This window comes from Episyrphus balteatus, chromosome 1, assembly GCF_945859705.1.
Source record: "Episyrphus balteatus chromosome 1, idEpiBalt1.1, whole genome shotgun sequence".
Taxonomy (NCBI): Eukaryota; Metazoa; Arthropoda; class Insecta; order Diptera; family Syrphidae; genus Episyrphus; species Episyrphus balteatus.
The window spans coordinates 113,361,901-113,389,576 of record NC_079134.1 but is presented as its reverse complement, the minus strand read 5'-3'; the positions used below and the strand labels follow the sequence as shown (position 1 = coordinate 113,389,576).

At 31.0% G+C, this 27,676-nt stretch overlaps 1 protein-coding gene across 12 annotated transcripts in view; it reads left to right on the top strand.

Annotated features, from left to right (window-relative positions):
* Positions 1–27,676, top strand: part of LOC129907160 (calpain-A) — a 79,441-nt gene that overhangs the window by 40,381 nt on the left and 11,384 nt on the right. For 9 of the 12 annotated variants that reach the window (XM_055983239.1, XM_055983237.1, XM_055983236.1 and 6 more), the window contains 2 exons: positions 4,913–5,051; positions 10,397–10,633. In XM_055983239.1, coding sequence (XP_055839214.1) covers positions 4,913–5,051; positions 10,397–10,633 — 376 coding nt within the window. Of the gene's footprint in view, positions 1–4,912; positions 5,052–5,205; positions 5,288–10,396; positions 10,634–27,676 lie in introns of those variants that run through there. The other 3 variants (XM_055983242.1, XM_055983241.1, XM_055983247.1) reach the window with 2 other exon arrangements.

Sequence of the window (27,676 nt, the reverse complement as noted above, 5' to 3'; positions counted from 1 at the left end):
AGGGACTTAAATGTTCCACATTCTGTAATTTTTGCTGTGGACAATCCTGTCAAAATCGTCCACTTGAATTTTTTATGAAGATGTCGACGAAGAAGATCAGATATCATCGATCAATTTGAAGAAAAATTCAACGAAGCCAACTTTTCTCATAATTCACCATCTTCAACTCCACCTATTACTTCTATATTTCCCCACCTGCTACCCCTTCCCCTCATAACGCAATTCTTTTACCTTCGTCCACTCATAGCCCACCGCTTTATAAGCGCATGAGATATTAAACTAGGTTATTAAGAAATACGACTTTTATTAAATAAAAACACTTACTATTACCTGGTTCTTATCAAAATAATAAAGTTATGCAAATGAATTCCCTACAAAAGGATTTTTGGCTAAAAATTAAAAATTGGGAAGTTATAGCGCTGTAAACAGGTAAGAAACTGAAAATAAAGAAAAACGGAAATTGTAACTTTTTTTTGAAAATTCTTAGTTTGGTGGATATTGGATGTGCAAGTTGTAGAAAATTTTGTGTTCTACAATTTTGCACATTAATTTTTCACATTTAAATGACCAGAAGGAAGCTATGGGCATAAAACTGAAAAAATGCAGAATTGGTTTTTGGGGTATGGTTAAGGGGGCGGAGGGGGCGTGGCTATGAATTTTTTTTTCAATCTACCATTAGAACCTGATTAAATATAGAATAAGAACCACCCGACTTTTTGTGGGATTCAAATCCTTCATTTAATGGATAATTAAAAAATTTTCTAAAACTACCAAAAATACTTTTTTACTATTTTAGCCCTAACTCGGTTATTTGATTCACAAAATCAAAGTGGGTTACATTTTATTTTAGGTAATTAAATTGTCTATAAGATTGATTATGAAGACTTTTGCGTAAAAGTCAATTGTTAAAGAGTTATAGCACTGTTAAGTGACAAGAAACTGAAAATATTGCAAAATCCGAAATTTTACATGTTTTTGGAAGCTTCATAACTTCGTTGTTTTTGGATGTATAAAAATACTACCAAGGTCATTTTCGTAGGAAATTATGTTTTCTACAAGTCTACCAACAACTTTTTTTCAATAAAATGCACCAGAAGAAAGTTATGGGCATAAAAGTGAAAAAAGTGCCAGATTTCTATGGTTTTTCGGTGATGCTGAAGGGGGCGGAGGGGGCGTGGTTGTGGAAATTTGGTTTTTCTATCTACTAACCATACCTAACAACATATCAAAAATTTAGAACTACCGGACCTTTTGTAGGGTAAAACTCCTTTATTTACTGGACTATTAAGGTGTCCTTATAATGCTTTGGCAATTTTTGTTAGCTAGTATTTTAAAAGTCAATAACTGAAGTCTTTGAGAAAACTGGTGGTTAGAAACGGTAGACACCGTTGTAATTTGACATAAAAAAACAAACAAACCGTGTATTTTTGTTTTAATTAGTATACTTTTTTATATACATACATATTTACGTCTTTTCTCTATCTCAAATAAGTCAATTTTTAACGTTTTCACAATAGTGCGAACTGCTTCTCTTTTCAAATTGCACTTGCAAAAAGTCGAAAAGTATACTAACGGGATATGCATAAAAGAAATCCGTTAGATGTTATGGAAAAACAACCAAATTTGGAAAAGGTAGGATAACTTACCTAACCTGACAGAATGAAAATTCTGGTTTCTCGGTGAACTTTGATTCTTTTATTACACACAGAAAAAGTCCTCCAACTGTCTTAAAATGTCTTCACAAAACTGAATAACTTTGATCAGTCACAATCCTTAACGCTTTTCTTAGAATTAGAAATTCTGCATTTCATTTAATGTGAATTTCCCAATAAAATCATTTGAACGTAATAAACCTGCATGAATTTGTTATAATTGAATCTTTATTGTTTAAACCCTTTTTATTTATCTAAATGATGGTTAAGGGTTTCTATTATGAAAATTTAACTAATGAGAGTTTTCAAGATACAGTTAACAACACACGATCAATCGGTACACATTGCGAATTAATATAAAAGAATACACTTTACTAATAAGTTTAAGTTGATTCCCGTAGAACATGAATATTACATATTTTTTTTTTAATTTTGATCAACCTATCCCTCTAGAAGTTTTTGATCTAATATCTATGTAAGTGGGAAAAACAACGTAAAATCAAATACATGTAACCATTTTGATAAAAATTTTATAAATGATTGAATGATTCGATTGTGAAAATACACTGGTCGGCAAAAAACAAAAAAATGTCGGGAGCAAGAACTCTGTAAGGTTAAATGTGCTGAATTCAAAACTGTTTATAGATTTATTCCATCACGTCTAGTTTTTGAGCTCTGCTCATCACCGTGTTCGATATAAAGTACCAAAAACTAATTTTGAGTGAAATATTAACATATTTGAGACGATAAAATATGGCTTTTAGAGATTGCATAAGTAGTTTTGCAAAAAAAAATTAAGGGTGATGAAATTCGAAGCCAAAAGTACCAAAAAATCGCGTTTTTGACTTGTTAATAATAAAATATTTCGAAAACGTGACGTGCCAGATTCGGAATCAGCACACAAAAATCCTTTAGAAAAGTATGGTTTGGTTCAAGCTCTATTTTCGTTGCCGAACAGTAATATTGAAATAATCGATTTTCTAGAAAAAAAAAACTAAAATGAAAATTCAAAATTTTTTTTATAAATTATGTTTTATTATTTTTGAGATCTTTTTTGTTGTTAAATTAATATTTTATGTAGGTATTTATTTGTATGCTTTTGCTATAACAAAAAATTTAAATGCTTTGATTTATGTAGCTTAAAAATTGTTGTGTATTTTAATTATATGGAAAGGTTTTCCGTCAATATGTTTCATTTTTATCGGAATTATAAATCACAAAACAAATTAATTTATTATTTTGCCTAAAAGCATGTGTAACTTGTTAAACTCATCAACTGGAAAGTTAAAAAAACTTATCTTTTTATAATAATCAAAAATCTTTTTCAAGCCTTTAAATAATCGAAATTAAAAAAATTGTTGCCTTTTGTGTGTCAAGGAGTTGAAGGATATTTGCTATTTAAAATCAGACCCAAAATAATGTTTCACCAAAACTATTTCAATAGTACAGATTTTCTGTTTTTCTAAGCAACAGCTTCAACAATGATTAATAACTTAAAATTTTCATTTTTGAAATGTTAAGACCATTTCTATTCTTTCAATTGGATTTTCTAGCTCCAAAGAAATAATTTCATTATTATTAAACACACATTTATGCTGGATAATTCTCCAGATTTTGCAACATCTAGAACAAACAACTGCAAGTCGAACAGTAGTCTTCGACACCAATTTGTATAAAGACGATCTTGTAAGTCTTGTTACAAAGCTTTCAGGAGAAGCAGCACAATTTTTGGCTGAAAGTGCATTGAATCCATTTTTTGATCACCGAAATTTAAACGTTCTTGCCTCAATTTTTTTTTTTTTGTTAAAGTTCTTTCTTAACAGTCCATACATTCCACTAAATTAAAAATGAAACTTTACGGAAAACCAAATATTTTCAGCGTATGATATTTTCAATTTGATATTTTTTCTGTTATTAAATTTTACAGCGATTTGAAATTCACAGTACATATTTTTACATTTTCGACCCAACTTAGGTTACACTTAATATACAAGTTAATAACATTAAAGCAAAGAAACAAATGAATTACATTCTGACACAAAACTTTCAGCTTTGTTAAGTAATTAATGCTAAACACACCATTAGACTATTTTACAATAACCACTTAACTTTAAATAAATACACTGTTTAAAAGTACATGCTTCGTATCAGTTACTTTCAAGGGATTGGATAATTCATTGTTAATCATTAAAAAGCATAAATGAATATTTTGATTTGATGGAGTTTCAAAGGGTTTTATTTTGTAATAATAAGTTATTAGCAAATACATATATAACTTGCATTTGAAAAGATATTGTAGAATATGTCGCATATTTTTAATACAACGGAACAAAAGGGAATACAAAAAAAATCATTTTTGACATTCTGCATCTTGGAGAAAACGGTCGTTTCGAGAGAAAATAACAAGTAAAATGCCGACATTTCACGAGTCGATTCCTGCCGTTCGGCGAAGCTTTTCGACTTGTGTGAACGCAAGTCGCAAGTGACTAAAGTAAGAAAAATCCTAGTCGACTTAAGCCGTGCGGCTAAAATGGACTCGTGAAAAGCCGGCATAATACACATATTAAAATAAAAACAATTTTTTAAATTGACTGAACTGATTTTTGTATTTGAAATGAACACAGATTTAACTGAATAATAATAATTTCAATTGTCTTAAATCTAGAATGAATTCAATTTTATCTAATTACGACTATTTTCCAGTGGAAATAGTCTTTAAAAAATCAGTTAATGAATAATGTATTAATAAGTTGACATACTCGTTCATATTAAAAATATATAAAAATCGATAAATTTGTAAGATATTACATTTTGGAAGACTTAAAAATATTTTGTATATTGTAAATGGAAACGTAATGAGAGTCTAAAATTCTCAGTATTCGAGTTTCAAATGTAAAGTTGGGTGCGCATTCGACTAAACAAACCCACGTTAAAATAAAAAAAATAAAATATTTGGAACGAATATTAAACAGCGAGCATAATATAAAAATCTCATATCGAATAAATTCAAAAAATTCTTGTTTAAGTTTTCTTTTTCTTCTTCATATCGAATAATATTAAGAATACATTTCCTTAACATTGTTTAAAATATCCGACGTATTGCATAATATAATAAATTAATAATCCTTTAAAATTGAACATGAAACGAATTTCATATCTTTAAAAATGAAACCTTTTAAATTCCATGGAAATCAAAATTTCAAATTAAAATGAAGTTTAAGAATAAATTTAAAGCACGTTCTATTTTTTCATTTTCATAGGTTGCTCCAGCCATTCCTTCGCAACCCCTCGATCCACAAAGAGAGAGTTTGCGACGATTGTTCCAAAGTATTGCTGGTGCTGATCAAGAGGTCGATTGGATGGAATTGAAAAGAATTTTGGACCATTCAATGAAAGACGGTGAGTTAAGAAATCAAATGAGTCACGTTTACATAGGTACACATGTGAAGGTTGGTTTCAATGTCGAAATCTTACTCGATAGTTTACTCAATTAAATAAACTTAAGTAAGTGCGGCTTAATTTTTTTGATTGTTAACTTTTTGTTTTCAAGTAGGTTATCTCACAATATGTTTTGATATAAACTTAAAATTGTGCATTCAAGAGTAGTCTCAGGGTCCTAGTTATTGAAAAATGAGGTAAGCACAATGGATTGATTGAAAGTTGTAGAATCGAATATTGAAAAATGTTTTGATTTGTCCAGTAGTTATTGTTGCATTCAAAAAAAGTTTATATACAGCTTATTAGTTAGTACCCAAACATTTAAAAAAACAGAACTCAGTATTATTAACATCACTTGTTTATGTATACAGTTCTAAAGGCTTGATGAAGCCAAGTGCCAGCATTTTGTTACTAACTTTTTATTTTGATTACCAAAACCTTTCCCACTTAAGATGTTTCATATTGAAGAATCATATAACAAGTCCATCCTATTCACTGCACTGTTTATGTGTTTATTAAATTCTAAGACGATAAGGGCCAGTTTTTCACTGCCGAGTAAACAAATAATCCCAGAGTTAACTCAGTGGCAGTCTTTCAGTGCAAGATTATCTTATGTTTGAATTGTCAAAAATATGCCCATATTAATGTGCGAAACCATATGAATATCACCTCTTCATATCAAACACTAGATATTGAGCCGATACTATGTGACAGAGAATGTGTGAATTTCATTCTTTTATTCAATAATATAGATTCTGCGAATAAGCTGTCAAATATTATGTATCATTCAATCCCAGAGTTAACTCAGCAAATTTGGTGAGTTATCCTAGGATTCAGAATTGTTTGTGGCGTTGACTTGCACTGAAAAAACTGAAAAACTGGGCCTTAATCACACAGTACTAATGAGGTAAATGATTGTATGTTTTCGTCATTGTTTTTCAATTTTCATATTTTTTTCCAATAATCATCATTATTTTCAATCACAATTTGATATTCGTTCCAACTAAGTTGACACAAAATCGTTGATAAATTTCAATATGTAATTCGATAATTATATACGTGTGCTGTACAGATGTACATTTTCATTATATCGAAGAAATCGAAATCAATCTAGCTATCAAAAATTGAAAATTACATTACAATTACAAAATGCTAAAAAGTGTGTTCCACAATTCTTTCTTTCTGTATAAGAAGCCAAAATTAACACTTTGATTTTTTTGATATAAGGCATCACTTAAAAAAAAATTTTAAAAAGCTTTATCATCTTCAGAATAAAATTAAAAAAATATCGAAAAAATTCAAATTTTCTTTTCTTTTTTCTACCTTTGAAGTACTTCGTTTTTTTTTTTTTTTTTTTTTTTTTTTTTTTTTAAATGGTTTTATAAAACTTTATTTCCTTCTTATATATTTACTTTTTTGACGTGCAGTATTATAACCGTTTGAGAGTTATTTTTCTCTATAAGTACCATGAGAACAAGAATGATATCATCCTAATTCAGAAAAGATTATCTGATTCAGTGGCGTAGATAGCTTTTTGCTAAGGGGGGGGATAGATCTAGTTCGCAAATTTTTTTTAAGTTTTAATAATGCTTCTTTGTATTGTTTTTATTCTCTTTAAATTGGAGAAAGTTCTTTCGGTAGTTGACGTAGAAACCAGCAGTGTAGCTAATATCTTTAATAAAATATAAATACCAGGACAACTTTTTTCGGTGCAGCTTTCGAGCGCTTTCAATGAGTTCATAGAGGAAGTATTTTTCTTTCAAAATTTTTTGTAAAAATTTCATATTTTTTCCAACTTGGCACTAGAACAAAAATTGTGACCAATATTTCTATAGTAAGTTGGAATAGGTGATCCCGTACATGATCGTATTTTTTTTATTAAAAAAACAAAACCGACTTCCATTGTCAAAACTGGGTTTTATGGTTTTTCTAATAGTACTGAACAGGCACCAGCTTTTCAATACCTACAAAAAGAATTATCAAAACTGGTTTACTCGGTCCAAAGTAATGAGGTGAAAAACACAAAAAAAAGTACAGACGAATTGAATAACTCCTCCTTTTTGGAAGTCGGTAAAACAGTTAGGAAATCCCGATTGTTTAAATAATATTTCCTTCTTGGATGAAAACTATAAGGAAATCTTATTGTTTTTGTTCTATTTTATGTGGTCTAGTTTTTGGTAAAACTCAACAGTTTCATTAAATTTTTTAGCTACTTTGTCTATTTCAGACGAAGAATCCTTAGAAAGAACCGGAAACCCTTCTAGTGTGTTTTCATGGTTTGTACATTTTTCTCCAAGGCGCATTACATAGAAATCGAGAAAAAGATTGAAAACAGTAACACGAAAATATTCTTTACTGTACTTTGAACCGAAGGGTTCGAACGATTCTTTTGTCGCTTCACTATTCTCTTATGTTTAACGCCTATGTCAAGGATTTCAGCTAGTTTTTCCCATATACAAAAAACTTTCGAAAATGAGTCGTCTTCTGCCCGTTTAATTTTTAGTTGATCCCTTAAATCTTTAGCGAGCTCCATTGCTTGGACCAAGTCTAAATTCACTCTTTGAAACACCGACTTAATGGGGTTGGGTACGATTGACCGCATTTTAAAATCTTGTTCTTAAAACCTCGCATCTTAAAATCTCGCATTATGAAATCTTTTTTATCGAAATCTCGCAATTTCAAAATCTCGTTTACCAAAATCTCGCAACATTAAAATCTCGAAATTTATAATCTCGCATTGAAATAAAATATTTATTAATTCGCGCGCGCGAATTAATAAATATTTTATTTCAATGCGAGATTATAAACCTACATGATATTGCTAGCTTAGGAAAGCCCAGAACCTCCCTCTTCTGTTTTTTCGTTTTGTTTTGAAGAGATAAATAGAAAAGGAAAAGGTTAGTGCACTGTCAGACGCCTATGCCAGTTTTTTAATAGTGTTCAGGGTCAACTGTTGAATGTTGGAGTCAAAAGGACTTAATGCATGTGAATTTGTTGTATTCGACCTTCTCTTTTCTTATAATCTTTTGCTTATACATTTTGCTGCCAAAAAAGCAATTTAAATTTAAGATACTTTACGCTCTTCTTTTAATGAGAGATTTTGATATAGAAAGAATTTAATGAACTTGCGAGATTATTTCTAAAATGCGAGATTTTAATATGCAGGATTTTGAAAATGCGAGATTTTGCTATGTGAGATGTTAAAAATGCGAAATTTTGCTTTGCGTGATTTTTGCAAAAATGCGAGATTTTGTTATAAGAGATTTTAGTTTGCGATCAATCGTACCGCTCCCGACTTAATGGCAACGAAAGTAGGTAAACCATATTTATAACATTTAAGCTAATCAAGAACTCGAAATCCATAGCGTTTTTTTTTTTTCAAAGTGCGCTTCTTCAACTTATTTATTCATGACTGTTTATACTGCACAATTATCGATCCCAATGGGGGGGGATATATCCCCCTGATCCCCCCCCTATCTACGCCACTGATCTGATTATGATGAGTGCTGGAGATAAATTTTGTACAAGGTCTCTTGTTCCTTTTCTTGCCTCTTATACTGTACATTATTCCTTGCATCTTTAGATATCGCCATTATTTGAAATTTTGTGTTTATCCTTTATTAACTTCATAAAATTAACTTAACTTTAAAACATTTGTTACGTTTGATCAACTTCTTGAACATATCACTTAATTCAAAGTATGTACTTTATATATATTTATATAAACTATCTTTTCTTCATGCAACGATGAATAAAAGATAAGCATGAGTTTAATTTAGCACAAATTTTTTTTGTATTAGATACAAAATTAGCTCAATTGAATGAAGAAAGGAATAACAAACTATCAATTTAGTATGTTTATTATTATTATTATTATTACAGTTTAACAATGATACAGTATTTGAATTAAATGATTTCATACGTTTTTTTGTAATTATAGTATGTATTGCGCTTTAATTTAGTTTTCCATGTTAAGCATTATTTATTATGTTTTCAATATTGTAGATATCAATGGTAGTTTTATGAAATAGTCAATAGTTAAAGTCGATTCAATGAAGTGTTTTATTTTGAAAATCCCATAATTTGGACGAAAATCAAATATAGAATTTAGAAAATTTATGAAAGGCCTTATTTATTATGATGTTTAAACACACGCATAATCAGGTTGCGTATTTAAAAATTTGCTCAACCATTTGTTTTTTTTTTATAGAAGGGGAATGTGACCTACCACTACCGGAATATGATTTACGGTATGGTTTTGCCATGATATTCCGCGAGACATAAGATATAAAATCTTATACCATTGTATCAATATCAGCCATGTGCCACAGGTGTTAACTTATATTATTTTGGAATTGATATACTTTTAAGAGGTGGTTTTGCATTATCGCTCGTACCGAAGTTTTATTCTAGATACATTTGACAAAAATTCATTTGTTTTCGAAGTACTCAGAATTAGGGATGAGAGAATTGTATAATGGAGTATATTATGCACTTGAAAAGAAAAAAAGGAAAAAATTGGAAGAAATCAGTCATGTTTTGAAAAATATATTGGAAGCCTTGATTAGACCTTGAGAGACAAGCGCATCTTTTATCCTCCATATGAGTAAGAATGCATACAGCCATATATGCCAAAACTATATTGATGTTTCACATTTTATGTTGTATTGAATAAGTATCTGCCCTATGGCGCAATGGTTAGTGCAATGCACTATGACACCAGAGGTCTGGGCTCGAATCCAAACCACCAAGAGTAACATTGTCCCCTTCATTCTTGTAAACTGACTCCACCCAAAGCTTTTTGGAATTTTATGTTAAATTTCTTGAAAGTATTTCTAAATACCAAAATAAACATAGGGTCCATGTCTCAACAAAATAATTTTTGCCGAGAGTATAATGAGTATTCCTGTGATTACTATTTTTTTGTTTTCGGTACCCATCAACATTATTGGTTAAAGCTTTATTGAGTCGACTTTGGTACATGTCTTCTAAAACAAATAAAAAAACGAATATCACACCAACAAAACTGTCAAATTTATGAAACCTTTGATTGTTGCTGTTTTCCTATTAGTAATTGAAATAAATATTAGATTTTTTTTTTTAGATGTAAAAATTAGTTTAATGCATTTATTTATTTGCTATAAATAGTTCGTTATAAAAATTTTAAGTAATTCGTTTGCTTTATTTGCCTTCTCTAATTACATACAAAAATACATTTCGAAAAACTCAAACATCAACTCATACCGCCACGTCAAAAATTGTTGTTAAAAATGAATATGACAAATCGGCTACCTGAAATCATGTAGACTTGCCAAAGCATCCGTCGAATGGTTATAACCAAGCAACAAATAATCAATTTGTAAGTGGAGGTCCTGGACCAGGAAGAAATGACGAAGATGGGGGCGGCGGCGGAGGAGGGGGAATGGATTTGTTTGCATTGCTATGTGGTCCTTTCTGCAAAGGAACTCCTCTTGAAGGAGTGCTTGGTTTGGACCAACAGCAGCAGTCGTATACGAGTGTGAATCCATTGAACTCAGATTCTGGTGAGAATTTTGTAAAATTAAAAAAAAAAAAAACCTTTTCCCGTGTGTATTTGATCCTGTTCTTAATTTTGATTTTTTTTTCAAAGAAAGCATTTACATTTTTTATTTAAATAAATTTGGCACATTTATCTGGAGTGTAAATAATAGATAAACAATATATACATACATTATATCACGGTTACAAATAATGAACTATAATGAATGTAGTATTCATTCATTGTATTTTATATTAGAGTGTCTCATCATTGTATTAAGAACTTAATTTTCTTGTTGTATGTTCAAATTAAAAAGTACCTAAGGATGTGTATTATGTATGTACAAAAATGTACATGCAGAATACGATACTTTTAATACATCTTTCGGTGAAAAAGAGAACAAAAAAAAAATTCTTATGTAATGATGGGACACTCTAACATACTAAATTCACAGTTCGTCGCCCGAGAATTACTAGGTCGTATCTGAAAAAAAACATACTATTGAGATATAAAGATTTTTTTTTAGCTATAAATGAACTTAAAGTATCATTTTTTTTAAGTCAAAAAAGGAGAAATTATGTTGATTATAATTTTATATAAAGCAAACATATTGCGTCAAAAATATATTGCTGAGGTTCTACCAAAACTTTTAAGAATTCGACCTATGACATTGTGTTAAAATATTTCTGCATATTATTTTTATTCCGTTTAAAATGCAATCCTTATTGCAAATTTTTATAGAATTTCAACACCTGGCTTTCATTTTTCGACCGTTTTTGCAATACTTTTAATTCCTTCAACTTGAAAAGAATTTGAAATGATAACTATGATTCAAATCGTTTTGCATCAAAATGTCAAATAAGATTTTTTCGCGATAAGACCCTGCTATTCTCGAGCGATGACTTGTAATATTTTTTTTGAAATTACATACATGCAATGTTAAAACAAAAAATTAGGTATTACTTTTACTGTAAATTGGTTTTTATTAACTTTTAGCTTTAAGATTTTTCCTACCGCGTAAATTAGCCCAGGGAAATTAGTAAATTAAATCGATTTTTCGCGGGAAAAATTTTTTTTCATGGAATGTGTTCGGGTGGTTGTTCTTATCATAAAAGTCAATTTGTTGGGATAGTTGGAGGTTGGGAGCAGCCGCCATCTTGGAAAAGAGATTGGTATCGTTTTTATTGAATAGCTCCATTCTTATTCATTTTAACAAAGGTAAGACTTATTAACAATAAAATTATCTAAAAACTGATATACAAAACAATTCCATTAGTTGATTAAATAAAATTTTATAGTTGGTCAAAGTGCGGGTTTGAATCGCAAGGTTGGGGCAAAATGACATTTGTTCATACAGGGTGTCCGGTAGAAAATGGATAAGCCTGAAATGGCTGATAGGTGCACTTTTGACTGTTCTGAAACCGAATAGAAAAAGTTTCTATCGCAACCAGTTTAGAAAATATTAGCTTTTTTTCGTTCAGTGTACTTTAAATTTCATCATCTTACGTTTTCTTTAACCACAACCACGAATGTATGAATTTTATAAATTTCTTATTTTTATAATTTTCTACAATAATTGGCTCACTACATAAGAAGTTAAAAGTTTTTATTACTGTTGCATCTTTTCTTTAAACAAATTTTGAAATTTGTTTTTCGATGCAAAATGTGAGAAAAAAAATTTTATGAACATTTTCAAACACCTGTGGTATAAAAAAAATCCACAGGAACGTAGGTGGCCAATTTTTTTAAAAATATGCGCGTACAAAGGTTTTTATCAAATCTAGAGTTACTAGGAAGTTATTGGTACCAAAGTGCAAAAAAAGCCTATTAACTTTTTAAATTATTATAACTGTAAAATCTTAAGTTTTTCACATTGCTGCCACAAATGCATGGATTCCATCCGTTTTTTAATCAGTCATATTTTACAATAATTCTTCTTACACATAACTATTAAAAAAGTGTTATAACCGTTGAACAATGGCTATACAAAAATAATTTAACTTTTTTTTAAATGCAAATTAGAAAAAAAAATATTTGTTTGCAGAGTTGGGTAATCGAATCGTTAATTACATTACATGTAATTACAGGGTAATTGCATTGTAATCGAATTACTTTCCCATTACAATGGAAATGTAATTCGAAATGCAATTACAATTAAATTACCGTGTAATTTTATTGTAATTACATTATGAAATTACAAAAGTAATTGCATTGTAATTAAATATTTTGAAATTTGAAAGTAATTATATTGTAATTGAAACTCGGAAATTAATTTCTAAATTAAATTAAACATTTTATTTTAGTCAAATGAAACAAAATCATTCAATAAATTAATTAATATTAGCTGTGTTTTATTATTCCCGTGATCCAGATCAGATCATTTTATTTGTTAGCTATACAATAACAAAGCAAGATTCTTCTTTTTTTTTGTAAGAGAAATGAAAACAATATGATTTGATCTGGATCACGAGAATAATAAGACACAGCTATTATCATATTACGCGAAAAGTTACAGTAAAATTACTGGTAATTTATTATTGCTTTAAGCAAAACAAACTTTTCAAAGTTTGTGTCCGATAACTTATTTCACCGCAGCGCATTTATTATGCCCGCAAATGAAGAAAATCTTTCAATGTTAGCGACGACGATTGAAGTATTGTGTTGTACATCAGGAACAATGGCTTTGCAACTTGCTACATGCAACTTCCCACATGCAACTTGGCACATGCAACACATGAAACTTGCCACATGCAACTTGCCACATGCAACTTGGCACATGCAACTTGCCACATGCAACTTGCCACATGAAACTTGCCACATGCAACTTGCTACATGGAACTTGCAACTTGCCACATACGGCTATATCTCGAAATTTTGAAAAAAATGAAAAATTTTTTTTTGATGCCCAAAGGTAGCGGGGACTCCAACCTACATTTGGGTACAACTCCTATCCTTGTAGGTGCACGCGTTCTCAAACCGGGAGAACTTAAAGGTCAAACAAAAGTTAAGCCCGATTCTGAAAAAATAGGCATGATGCGGTGGTTTAAAATGGAAGATGATTTTTTAAAAATCTGACAATGTGCAAAGCGTAGGCCCATGACAAAAGCTATCATTTGGCATCACTCCCAAAAATTGCTCTCAAGCGGTTAAGCTTCGCGGAGCGTTGAAAGGTTCGGGGATTTTTCGAAAAAAAATTTTACCCCAACTTTCAAACGCAATTATCTCGGAATTTTGAACAAAATCCAAAAACCGGATTATACCACTATTGGGTAGCTGAAAATATAACCTTTCATATGTCACCACCCCCATGTCTCTAGGTCAAAGCGTTCAGCTCCCAGAAGATTTTTCGCGCCCCCAACTTCCAACGGCTCTATATCGGAATTTTGAAGGGGACTCTAACCTACATTTGGGTACAACTCCCATCCCTGTAGGTCCACCCTTTACATGTGGCATGTGGCATAGTTTTTCTTTGAAATGTTGAAGGTTTAAATTTTGGTTTTATTTTGTTTTTAAAATATAATTACTTTAAAATTACAATTTTAATTACAATGCAATTACTTTTGTAATTTCATCGTTTTAATTACAATAAAATTACACGGTAATTTAATTGTAATTGCATTTCGAATTACATTTCCATTGTAATGGGAAAGTAATTCGATTACAATGCAATTACTCCACTAGTAATTGCATTGTAATTAATTAGTAATTAATTACAAATGTAATGATTACTCCCCAACTCTGTATGTTTGCTAATTTGCTAGTAACCAGTTTAAAAGATAAAATAAGAAGTGGCTCACAATATTAACTGTAAATTAAATTGCATCTAACAAATATTGAATGTTTTTCGTAGCCCAATAAGATTGCGAATTGAACACAAATTGGTTGGTTGCATTGGGCCAACGGGACCGAAAATCTCAATTTTTCTTTAAAACGAGATCATTAAGAGATCAAAACTCAAAACAAGCTGTAACGATGCACAATTGTATACCCATGCTTAAACTGAGCAAACAAATATTTTTTTGTCTACCTTACATTAAAAAAAGTTAAATTGTTTTTTTTATAGTCATTGTTCAACGGTTATAACACTTTTTTAATAGTTATGTGTAAGAAGAGTTATTGTAAAATATGACTGATTAAAAAAACGGATGGAATCCATGCATTTGTGGCAGCAATGTGAAAAACTTAAGATTTTACAGTTAAAATAAGCCAATTATTGTAGAAAATTATAAAAATAAGAAATTTATAAAATTCATTCATTCGTGGTTGTGGTTAAAGAAAACGTTAGATGATGAAATTTAAAGTACACTGAACGAAAAAAAGCTAATATTTTCTAAACTGGTTGCGATACTAACTTTTTCTATTCGGTTTCAGAACAGTCAAAAGTGCACCTATCAGCCATTTCAGGCTTATCCATTTTCTACCGGACACCCTGTATATCTGACGAGCTTTTGATTTGTTTGGATAATTATTCAAGAATGAATTATAGTACTTATAATTATCTATAAAATGAGCCCACAATCGTTATTGTAACCATCGTATTGTAGAAGAAATCTAACTCCGAAACTCTCCATGTTCTAGTCAAAAGTGAGAAAAAATCTAGTTTTTTGCTAATAACCAAAACATAATTACTGCGTACTTATATTTTGGTTATACCTCTACTCCCAAAATTTGCTCGGCCTATTAGCAAAAAACTAGATTTTTTATAACTTTTGACTAGAACATGGAGAGTTTCGGAGTTAGATTACTTCTACAATACGATATGGTTACAATAACGATTGTGGGCTCATTTTATAAGTACTATAATTCATTCTTGAATAATTATCCAAACAAATCAAAAGCTCGTCAGATATATGAACAAATGTCATTTTGCCCCAACCTTGCGATACAAACCAGCACTTTGACCAACTATAAAATTTTATTTAATCAACTCATGGAATTGTTTTGTATATCATTTTTTAGATAATTTTATTGTTAATAAGTCTTACCTTTGTTAAAATGAATAACAATGGAGCTATTCAATAAAAACGATACCGATCTCTTTTCCAAGATGGCGGCTGCTCCCAACCTCCAATTATCCCAACAAATTGACTTTTATGATAAGGACAACCACCTGAACACATTCCATGAAAAAAATTTTGTCCCGCGAAAAATACGGTTTCATGCCCATATTTTGACTAATTTCCCTGAGCTAAATAACCATACAAAAAAATTGTACCGTTGCGTTTTTGCTTGCAATTGAAATGGTACTTGTTGTTGCAACGGATATGTTTGTTATTAATTTATACTATGTTTTGGAGCCATGTAGTTGTGTTTCATCTAAGGTAAATCAAAACAACCTATTTCTATAACATTAAAGGAATATAATAGGAGCATAGCAACATAGTTTAGCTCATAATGAAGAATAAGGGCAATTCTAAAGAATGAATCAACAAGTGGCCATTTAGCTTATATTAAAGGGCGAATGCCCCAATGCAGTGATGCTTTCCATCAAAATTAATTCTGACGCAAATTGATTCTTTGCAGGTAAGGTAGTGTTCTCGTGCCAAACAAAAGTTTGGATGCAAAGGCAGTGTTGCCTTTATACGTGTCCTAGATTGGTGCGAGAGGCAATCGAAATAAAAATTCACGCAACCTTGAATCAAGATCAAAATTTTAATCTTTCCTCTGCATGCATGGGAAAACTGTTTTCAATCAGGTTTGATAAAATTTAAGTATGTTATAGTTCAGAACCAGCTGATCATAAGTCATAATAGGAAGACCGAAGCGCAAATGGTTTCGGAGGTTCTGTATTTAACCGTTTTGTATGTGAGCATGTACATTTTCACAACTTTTAAACTATGTTCTTCTCAGAATAAGAAAAAATGAGGTAAAAAAGCATCTTGTTTGCCTGGTTATTAGCCATGAAAAATCTAAACATTTTTATCGTTAATGTACTTACAATGGCTCTGCAAGTTCTTACTTTATCAAATTATAACCCAAACCCAATTTAAAAACAAACAAAAAATAAGAAGAAAAACTTGAACTCGCATAGTAAATTGTTTTTGCATTTAGAGAGCATCACATTAGGAAATGTTATATGAACCGTTGTTTGAAAGTGGTTTAAGTCCATTTTTTCATGTTTCGAGATATTTAAGGGTTTGCTTATTTAAGTTTTTAAAAATAAAGATAAATGTTAGGGAATTCACGTGATGCATTTTAGATTATTAAAATGTCAAATCTTAAAATGTAATTAAATTTATCGAAATTCTAAAAGAAGGTTAACGGTTTTTTATTCCCAAATAGACGTATACCACTTTAATTAATAATAAAAATTGAAAAGAAAAAATTAAATTTAAAAAGAAACTTAAGTATAAGTCCATGTTTTGTTTTAATATACATAATTGGATTTTTCAAGTTTTAAAAGTTCAATTAATTCATCTATTTAGGAAATAATATAAAATCAAAATTAGACAGCATTAAAAACAAGTAAAAATAACAGTAATGCTACGAGGGCGGTTTGAAAAGTTCTCGGCCTGACCAATAAAACGCAATAAATTTTAAAACTTTTTTTAATCCCTTTCTGCAAATTCTTTTCTTATGCCAATACACTCATTTCATGTGTTTTCTGGTTTTTCTATTCCCTTTTTATAGGCCGATTCCTCCAACTCTTCAAAAAACAGCTCCGACTCAGCAATCACTTCCTCTTTGGTGAAGAATTAACGTCCAGACAATTTTTTTTTTTTGTTTGGAAAGATGTGGTTGTCTGCTGGTGCCAAATCAGCTGAATAAGGGGGTGGTTCAGTACTCTAAATTGAAGTTCATGGAGTTTGGATTCTCTCTAGAGATTTCAACTCGATTGAATATTTTTTTTTTTTTTTTTTAAGCAAACGCGGCAGCCCCCTTGCGGAACGTTTTTTCGACTCAAATTGTTCGGTCAAAATGTGGTAAACCCGCTGAGAAGAGATTCCCATGGTCTTGCTTATTTTTCGCAATTTTAACCTTCAGAAACCAAAACCATTTTATGGACTTTTTGACCGTGGAATATTAAGGTGCATATTCCCCCAATGTCTAAAAGAAGTCTTCTTTAATTTGATCTGACGTCATATTCTTTTTAGGCCAAATTTAAATAACGGCTTTAATTTAATTTTTTTTTCAATTTTCGTTATAAGCAAAAGATAAGTTCAAACAAAAAATTGCACTAATAAAAATTCGTGACCAATTTTAATGAAACTTAACATATAATCATAATATATATTAGGCTTTTTGGGTAATTAAAATTAATTTGTTTAAACAACGCCATCTATGTTAGGCCGAGAACTTTTCAAACCACCCTCGTATTTTCAGATTGTGAAGAATAACAAAATAATAGTATGGAAATATCTTCCTGAATTGATCATTTCAAAAAGTGGACTTATAACACTTTCAAAGAAAAGGCTCATATAAGTTGTACAAAATCAAGACGGTTTTAACTCATTTGAAATTATGATGAGTAACATTTAAAAAAATATGATACTGAGAAAAAAAAATTTGAAACAATCAATAAAAATGTTAAATGTTTTGTCAGACTTCAGAGGCCTTATTTTTAAAACGATTACACTGGCCAACAAATTTTCCAGAAAGATTTATACCAAATTTTATAGATTTGGGTTCAGAAATCTTAAAAATTATATTGGTTTTTTTTTCTAACAGCTCTAGTTTCTGAAATATTTAATTTTGCATATTTGGGGGAATGTTCATACTAATTTTGAAGGTTTCCTTATTTTGAGCTATTATTAACCCTCTGTGGGCACACGGCTGCGAATTTGGCACGACAAAAATAAAAAAATAACAATTAAAAAAAAAGGGTTCAAAAAAGTCTCTTTATAATGGTGACAATATATTTTTTTGTGAATACAATATTCGAATTCCTCGGAAAATTCTACATCTTATCATTTATGCGTATTCTCTATAAAATATGAGACATAAAAAAGTTCTAGCGACATGAAAAGGTAGAAGTAAAATTCGCACCTATTACGTTGGTTCCTTTCTAGAAGCTTATTTTTTTTCTTATTTTTTTTTTGTGTTTTCAATTTGAGGTAGGTACTATTTAAGATTATTTATTAAGAAATATCATCAATCATTATGTATATCTCGAAAACCATTTGGAGTTCGGGCCGTACAGACTCTTTTGGCCAGCTAAGTTCTGAACTACAACATATCGTCGGTGAAACCAGAAAAGTCTGTAACTCCAAATTTTCTGAAAATTAGATTTGAATGCCATCTGTTAGACAAACCTAATATCTACCGTTCCTTAAACTCAGAATCCCCTTAAAGTTCATAGTTTTTATTTTATTAGCAAATTAGAAAATGAAAACTCATACAAATGCCTTCAAAACGATTTTGTTTTTTTGCTCTCCTATAAAATTTTCTAAAATGGAGTTACACACTTTTCTGGTTTCACCGACGATATACTATAATTTAATCAAATATCCTCAACATTAATCCACCATCAATATCTACCATCTCAACTGCATGCAAGAAAAACAACATCCAGCCACATATCATCAGTCAACATGTGACCACGAAATACCTTTACAAATATTGCTACGATTGATTCTTAATTTGCATTTCTTGAAACCTCACTACATTTTAAATTATCAAGCAAATTTTAATGATTTTTTTAGTAGGTACCTCATAATAACTTTTGTAAAAAAAAATTAAATATATACCAAAGATCGATTATATTTTAGAAAAAAATTTTTTTTTTCTTGTAAAAGTTCACACTTTTTTTATTTAATACCAACATAAACAAAGTTCGTCCATCTTTTCACATTCACGTTAAATAATTTTGACTGACTTTCAAAGACAAATTCTTTTGTGTTCGTCGTCGGCTTTCCATAACAGGTACCGTTAGTTTTGGTACTAAAACTGTTAACTGCCAAGTTTGAAGAGAATCGTTGTTTATGCTCTAGCGCGAGGTACATACAGACGGACAGACAGACAGAATTCTCCGACCCACTTTTTTGGCATACTCCATCATCGTAATGTCATGCAAAATTGTTATCTCGAATTCGATATTTTTCCGAATCCTAAACCTGCCCCATAGTACATAGACATACATACATACATATGTACATACATATATCGCAAGTAAAAATTTAGGCTTAATTCTTTAATTTATTCCCTAGTTTTAACTGGACGCGACCCGTAGAATTATATGAGATAATAATATAATCATCTAATTTTCAATTCATTGTACCAACAAAAAATCTTTCCTATCTTTATTTTCCTTCTAACAGTGCCGTGCATTTAAAAGATTTAGGCTTTATAGTTAATATTATTATTTAAAACTTATCAAAATTTAAAAAATTATAATTTTGCTAACTAAATAATCATAATAATAGGTTGGAATAGTGTTAAACATATACATAGTTACATGTAGGAATAGCTTTTCTCTAAACTAAAAACTGCTGGAAATAACTTAATTGTTCGAAATTATCAGTATTTTAATAGTGCCGACCCAATATTTTATTTTCGAAATATCTCGAAAACCTGACCCACGTTTTTAAAACTGTTCCCACCACTGAATTCACACACTGAATGCACACTCGAATTAACTAGAATCGAAGTGTCTTCGCTCTGCTACAAAAAAAGTTCTAAAAACTATCACAGTGTTATTTTTTATTCAGGTCATAACAGAGCGGTAAATTAAAATTAAGTTAGTTAACTAATTCATTCATAATTGATAGCGCCAAAAAATAGAACCTAAAAACACTGCAAACCCTGTTTTTCGTGCGTTCTTTTTCTAAAAAAGATAATTTTGGCCTCAAGACAAACTCAAGGGTTTTTTTATGATGTCAGAGAATTTATTTTGAATAAAAAAACATAATTTTTTGCTATATTAGTGCAAATAATTATTCTCAAAAAAAATTTGTTGATTGTTTAATAGGTTACAATATTTCTTTTCCACAACCAGTCTGGATCTGGTCCCAATTTCAAAAATTGTGCTATTTTTTTGAAGAAAAGACAAATTTTGTTTGAAACATTTCAGCACATACTAATTATCAAGAAGGACAAACGGGCTCGCAAAGACCTGCCGCCCGCAGCCTAGCAATGGGTAAGGCCGCTGCTCCCCACACTGATAAGGACTTATCAGATTGTTGACGAAGGTCTTCAGACGATCGCATATTAAGGCAGAGAGGATCTAAGGAGGCTAATTCCTCTGTAGTTGGCGCATTTCAGAGGGTCTCCTTTCTTAAGCATCGGGCATATAATGATGAGACTCCGTTCTGCGGGCATGTTTTCTTCCGGCCATATTCGATAGATGAGATGGTAAATGTTCCCAACCAGGTTATCTGCTCGGCAGTAAGGTCGTCATATCCAGCAGCTTTGTTGGACTTAAGCTTTGATATGGCTTCACTTCGGCCAGGTTGGAGGGACGGAAATGTTGACTTTTATCGTCGTCGTTGAATGGTGCAATCTGCCTTTGGGCGGAGTTTGTTTCATCATAGCCACTATAGAGATCGCAAACGTGATTTCTTCAAATTCTCAGCATATCGCTTGTGGCTCTACTACAATGCTTCCTAGTTGGTCTTTATAGGCTTCAGTTCTATGTTTATAACCTTAAGATGTTATCTTAGGGGTTTGGTTGTGGTGGTCTAGTAAAACCCTGCAGTTCAGAGGTGGCATGCATCTCTAATAGTTCTTGGCATTGTTGCCACTGGTTCTCTATACTTTCTGCTGGCGTCGTCGGCGCACAATGTTGAAAAATCACTGAAAGTTGGAATTAAATCAAACAAAAAGGCTACAAGCTTGAAATGTGGCATACAAATCCTATTGATACCAATATTAGTACTTACATAATACAAATTTCAAATGGTCAAGCCCATTTCTAGGGTTACCATCCATACATGATTTGCTAGTTGCAGAATGCAGCAATATGCTTAAAATAATAAGTGAAAAATTGTCTGATATTGCCCAAGCAAATAATGAATTGAAAGAAGCAATTAATTTGCTTACAAAAACAAAACAAGTTGTTAGTGTTGAAAGTGCACCCACACTAAATAAAAATGACCCCCCTAGCTGTTCTTATGCCCATGTGTTGAAAGAAAAAGAAAAAAATGATTGTATTGTTATCAAACCTAAAGCTAACCAAAACAACAACAAAACTCAGGGTGATATTAGAAGTATAATAAATCCGTATGATATGTCCCTTAAAATAAATAAGGTTAAAAATATCCAAAATGGGGCTTTGTTGATTCAAGCTAATAAGGAATCCTTAAAGAAAATTGAAAGTGAAATCAAAACAAAAATGCAAGACAGCTACGATATTAATATTCCACTTCAAAAAAAACCTCGCATTCTGATTGTTGGAATGAAAGAGGAAATCGCAAGCAGTGATCTCGTTAATACCCTTAAACGTCAAAATCAGCTGGATGAACATGAAATTAGATGTGTTCGTGTATATATGTCACCCAAAACTAAATGGTATAATGCAATAATTGAAGTGGACAGTGTTGCCAATACGAAAATATTGAATTCTACTAGAATAAATATTGGATGGGACTTTTGTAAAGTGTATCCCCATTATAACATTTTGAGGTGTTATAATTGTTGTGAATTCCACCATATGGCCAAAGACTGTAAAAAAGAAAAAGTTTGTGCTCAATGTGCTGGTAGGCATGATATAAAAAATTGCAACTTTGAATTTAAAAAATGTGTAAATTGCAGTGTAGTAAAAGATAACTTGCAACTTGACATTAACATTGACCATGCAGCAAATGATCCAAACTGTCCGTCTCTTCTTAGAAAAATTAAAATTGCTAAAGAACGTGTTGAATGTTAGCAACTAAGTTCAATTCATTGTGTGTTTTTAAATGTTCAAGGTTTAGCAAATAACTTTTCTGAAGTTCAGTGTTTGGTCGATAAAGTGAATATTGATGTTTTAATATTAACTGAAACACATATAACATTGAACCATGACATAAGCTGCCTCAATCTTGAAGGTTATTTCCTATTAAACTGTGTCAGTGAATCAAGTCATACAGGTGGAATTGCTTTTTTTGTAAAAAACAATCTAAAATGTTCTCTAGTCAAAAAATTTGTCGTTGAGATGAAATGTTGGTGTTTAATTATAAAAGTGCAATATTCAAATAATTCTGTGATACATATGGGTGCAATATATAGATCTCATTTATGTCCCAAAATCGATTTCTGTAATAATTTTGTCCAATGGGTTGATTTCCTACTTCAGTGCAATAACTTTTTTGTTTTATGTGGTGATGTTAATATAAATTGGTCTGAAACTCATGACACATATCGACGTCGATTATCTGAATGTTTAAATGATAACAATCTTGCTATGACCATAAACGAACCAACAAGAATAACACCAACGTCTAGAACCCTTATTGATTATGTTGTTACGAATGATGAGTCCTTGATTGAATCAAAAGTGAATAGTTCCTACAAAATAAGTGACCATGAAACGATTGAAATCATAATAAAGTGCAATAAAGAAAATAATATTAATAAAAAAATGATACGGTTCTGTAAATATGATATTGGTGAATTCCTTTTCAAAATCAATTTGTGCTCTTTCTTCTCAAACTTTAACCCTGAACAACCTTATAGTGTCAATTCATTGAGTGAGCTTTTTGCCATTAACATTAAAAGTATCGTTAATACTATGGTAGTTGAAAAAAGTGTACCCTATGTTAATGCTGAATGGTTTACTAATGATCTTCAGCAAGAAAAAGCCCATAAAATTAATTTGTACCGTAGAGCTTCCCTAACTAACAATGTCAGTGATTGGAATGAATATCGCAGGTACAGAAATAGTTATAAGCTCAACTTATTAAGAGCAAAATCTGCATTTATACGAAGAAAAGTTGAGGCGGCTCAATCTCAAAAAGAAATGTGGAACCAATTAAAAAGGTATGTTCTACATAAAAACAAAAATGAAAAAATAGGAGAAGTGCAATTTGAAGATGGCAATATTATAAACGACAGTGCAATATTATGTGATAAATTAAATAGTTTTTTTGTTCAAAGTATAGTAAATTTAACTTGTTCTGTCTCATACCCTGTTTATATATGTTTGATTGAAGAGTGCAATATAGACTTTAAGTTTTCTGAAGTGAACATTGATGATACATTAAATGCAATAAAAGAAATTAGTCAAAAAAATGATTTCAATTGTATGAATGCAAAAATGCTAAAAGACTCAATAAATACAGTGGGACAGGTACTTTTGCGAATTATTAATGCATCTCTTGCGTCGGGAATATTCCCAACTACGTGGAAGGAATCCCTTATTGTTCCAACACCTAAGATACCAGATGCAAGAAGTTGTAAGGATTTTCGCCCAATTAATATGGTTCCAGTATACGAGAAGGTGTTAGAAAAAATAGTAATGCGACAACTTCCAGAACATATTACCAGTGAAAATATATTGTCTATTAACCAGTCTGGTTTTCGTGCTAAACATTCTTGCGAAACGTGTTTAAACTTTGTTGTAAATAAATGGAAATCTGAAATTGATAAAAAAAATGTGATCATAGCTGTGTTTATTGACCTGAAACGTGCATTCGAAACTGTTAATATAAGTATTCTGTTGCAAAAATTGTATAAAATAGGTGTAAAAAATACGGAACATGCATGGTTTAAGAGTTTCCTTGAAGGTAGAACTCAAAGAACAATTGTTAATGGAAAAACTTCAGACACTGTGTCCGTTAACATAGGGATTCCCCAGGGGACCTTACTAGGTGTGCTATTGTTTTTAATATATATAAATGATATGAAAAAAGTGCTGAAACATTCGTGGCTCACACTATTCGCTGATGATGGCCTGCTATGTATCTCGGGAAGTGATCTGACAACTTGTGTTTCCAACCTTAATGAAGACCTTAGTGCGATTAATGATTGGTTGATAATGAATCGTCTTTTGTTAAATATGGAAAAATCTAAATGTATGCTCTTCAATGTACCAGTAATACCGTCTCATATTTCTATATGTGTTGAAAACCGTCCCCTTGAAATTGTGCCCCATATAAAATATCTCGGTGTTATAATAGACAATAAACTATCATGGAATGAACACATAAACTATATTTGTAATAAAGTGTCGAAAAAACTAGGTGTATTGCGCAAAACTAGAAATACTCTTACAATGAACAGTGCAATAAAAGTATATAATGTGATAATTAAACCCCATTTTGAGTATTGCCCTACAATACTGTATTTTTGTAATATGTCTCAAAAAACCAGATTGCAAATATTACAAAATAAAGCCATGCGTATCTTGTTAAGGCGCGATCACTATGCTAGCATAAGAACAATGCATGAATCATTAAACTGGCTCAATATAAACCAACGATTATACATGCTCACAATGACATTCATTTTTAAAATAAAAAACAATATGTGTCCAGAGTATCTGACAAGCCAAGCAGTAATGAACGCAAATCCTGTTTATAATCTGCGAAGTAACGAAGACCTGATGATTCAGCGAATGAGGACATCAAGAGCGCAACGATCGATTTTCTATAGTGGTTACCAAGCATTCAATGCCCTACCGAATGAAATAAAAGCTTCAATCAACATTAATGAATTCAAAAGACTTATATTGTCCTATATTCGAGAATGTGTTATATAAAATTCTTTTATCACTTAATTATTTTAAACTGTATTGTGTATTAACGTATGTGCTATTGTAATCTTGAAATGTAGTAATTATTAATATGTTAACAATGTCTAATTACGTAAATGAAATGGCATAATCAGAGCCAAATAAAGTATTACATTACATTACATTACTAGTTTGTTTGTAAGTCTGCGGATTAGGATTTCTTAAGATGTTATTCTTGGCGCAGTTGGAAAAATATGTGGCAATCTTTTGGCAACCCTTATGTTGGCGATGGTCTGCATATCGACATCCGTACACTCGCTATTCCCAAGTAGTGGTCAAAGTCAATGTTGGCTCCTCTGAAAGTTCGGACGTCCATAATGATAGAGGAATGTCGATCGCAATATGGTCAATCTGTTTGACGGTTGATTGATCTGTAGATTTCCATGTCCCTTTATGAATTTGGAGATGCGGGAAACGCGTGCTAGCTATGACAAAATTCGTATGTATTCGTAACTAAAATGCGGATATTTGCTTCAGTAACGAGTAACGAAACGTTGCTTTCTAAACAGTAACGTTACTCGTATGTTTCGTTACTGGGTACTGAAGTAACGAAACAAACGAGATAAGAAACATATGTACGAGTAACGACCCCATACTCATTGCAATACTAAATCATCCGATACATGACATACGTAACGAAGTATCGATATCGTTACCGTAGTCGGAATGCTAACTCCAGATATAGGGTAGAGTTGCCTATTTTCAGCCGTCTCCAGTTTCCGGCCACCTTAAGGAAAATCGTTATAAGTAGGGATTTCGTAGGATTTATTCCAAAATTTTGCTCTTATGCTGTTCTCTTATATGTTAAGATAGCATACGAGTGAAAATTTTGTGTAAACCCTTTTGAAATCACTAGTTATAACGATTTTGCGAAAGGTGGCCGGTAACTGGAGACGGCCGCAAATAGGCAACTCTACCCTAGTCCAGTGCATTTATGATGTTCATACAGCTCTGTGAAAAAAAATAGCACCAACCACTTATTGTAGTTTTAAATGAAAGATTTTTTGAACATGTGTTATTTTTGCGCCGGCGCGGCGCACAGTGTGTCGTCCCCTTATGATAAATCATTTTTCTTTTTGTTAAAAATTAATATTTTTGCTATTAAAATATAATTTAGAAGTGTCAACTCATATGAAAACATATTTATCTTACAAAATAACCCAGGTTATGTATTAAAAATATGATCCGAAACACGAGTACCTCGGAAATCGAAAATATTTTGAGAAATTTATGCGAAGCTTTGAGAGTGTATATTTCACGTTTGGTGAATGTTTGAAAAATTTTGTAAATGTTATTTTGTTTATTTGAGTGTTGTTGTAAAACGTACAACAAAAAAAATTTAAATTTATAAAATTATATATGTGTGGATCAGAATCAAAACCCATTATATCCACTTTTCAAAAAAAATGACTTAGGTATGAGGTTTTGTTCATATTATTCAAATGCATACGTGGGCCAAATTTGAATCCCAAATTGTATTTTATGGCTAAGATATCAGACCACAAAATATGTAGAAAATAGCAAAATCCATACATTTTTTGATTTTCTAATTTTGTTTTTCTCGATTTACTCGAAATCTCTGAAAGTGGATAAAATGGGTTTTGATTCTAATCCACACATATGAGTTATTAAAATTTCTGTGATAAATAGCCAAAAAAAAAATTTTTAATTTTTAAACTTAATTTTAAAAAAAACATTGAAAATCATATCGATAATTTTTTTATATTATTTTGCCTTAGGTCTATACTTAATATTGGCAAAGTCTGGTCTGCTTCTGTTTGCGATTACCAGAGATATTTACATTTATGTGCTACCAGTCAAGTACTTAAAATAATTCATTTTTTGAGAAACAGCTTCAAGGGGATCACAAAAATAAAAATATCGATGTTTTTAATAATTTTTAAACATAAACAAGTAACAAAAAGCTGTTTATGTAATTAAAAATATTTTACATATTGTTTTTAACAAGAAGAAAATTATATTTTTCTGCATACTAAATTTTTAATATAATTACTTGACCCGGCCGAACTCTACTGTGTATCATGGTATAAAAAGACAAGGTATGATCATTAGAGCCGCCATCTTACAAAATGGGGTAATAGTGTTTTGACGTTTGGCATTTGGCAAAGTCAAAAGCAACAACAATTTCAAAGAAAAATTTGTTTACAACAACAATTTCAATGGGCTGGGCTGTCGAAACCTTAAGTAGCCATAAGTTTTGACAGTTCTCGATACTGAGTTTTTTCTAATGATCATACCTTCTTTTTTTATACCATGACTGTGTATAATAGCGTATTCACCAACCTCGCCAATATAAGAAGTTACGAAAATGCCAATAAAACGTCATTTCAAAATTTGAAAGCGATTGACAAAAAACTATTCGAGATTTGCTATGAAACGCAAATATACACACGATTTTTT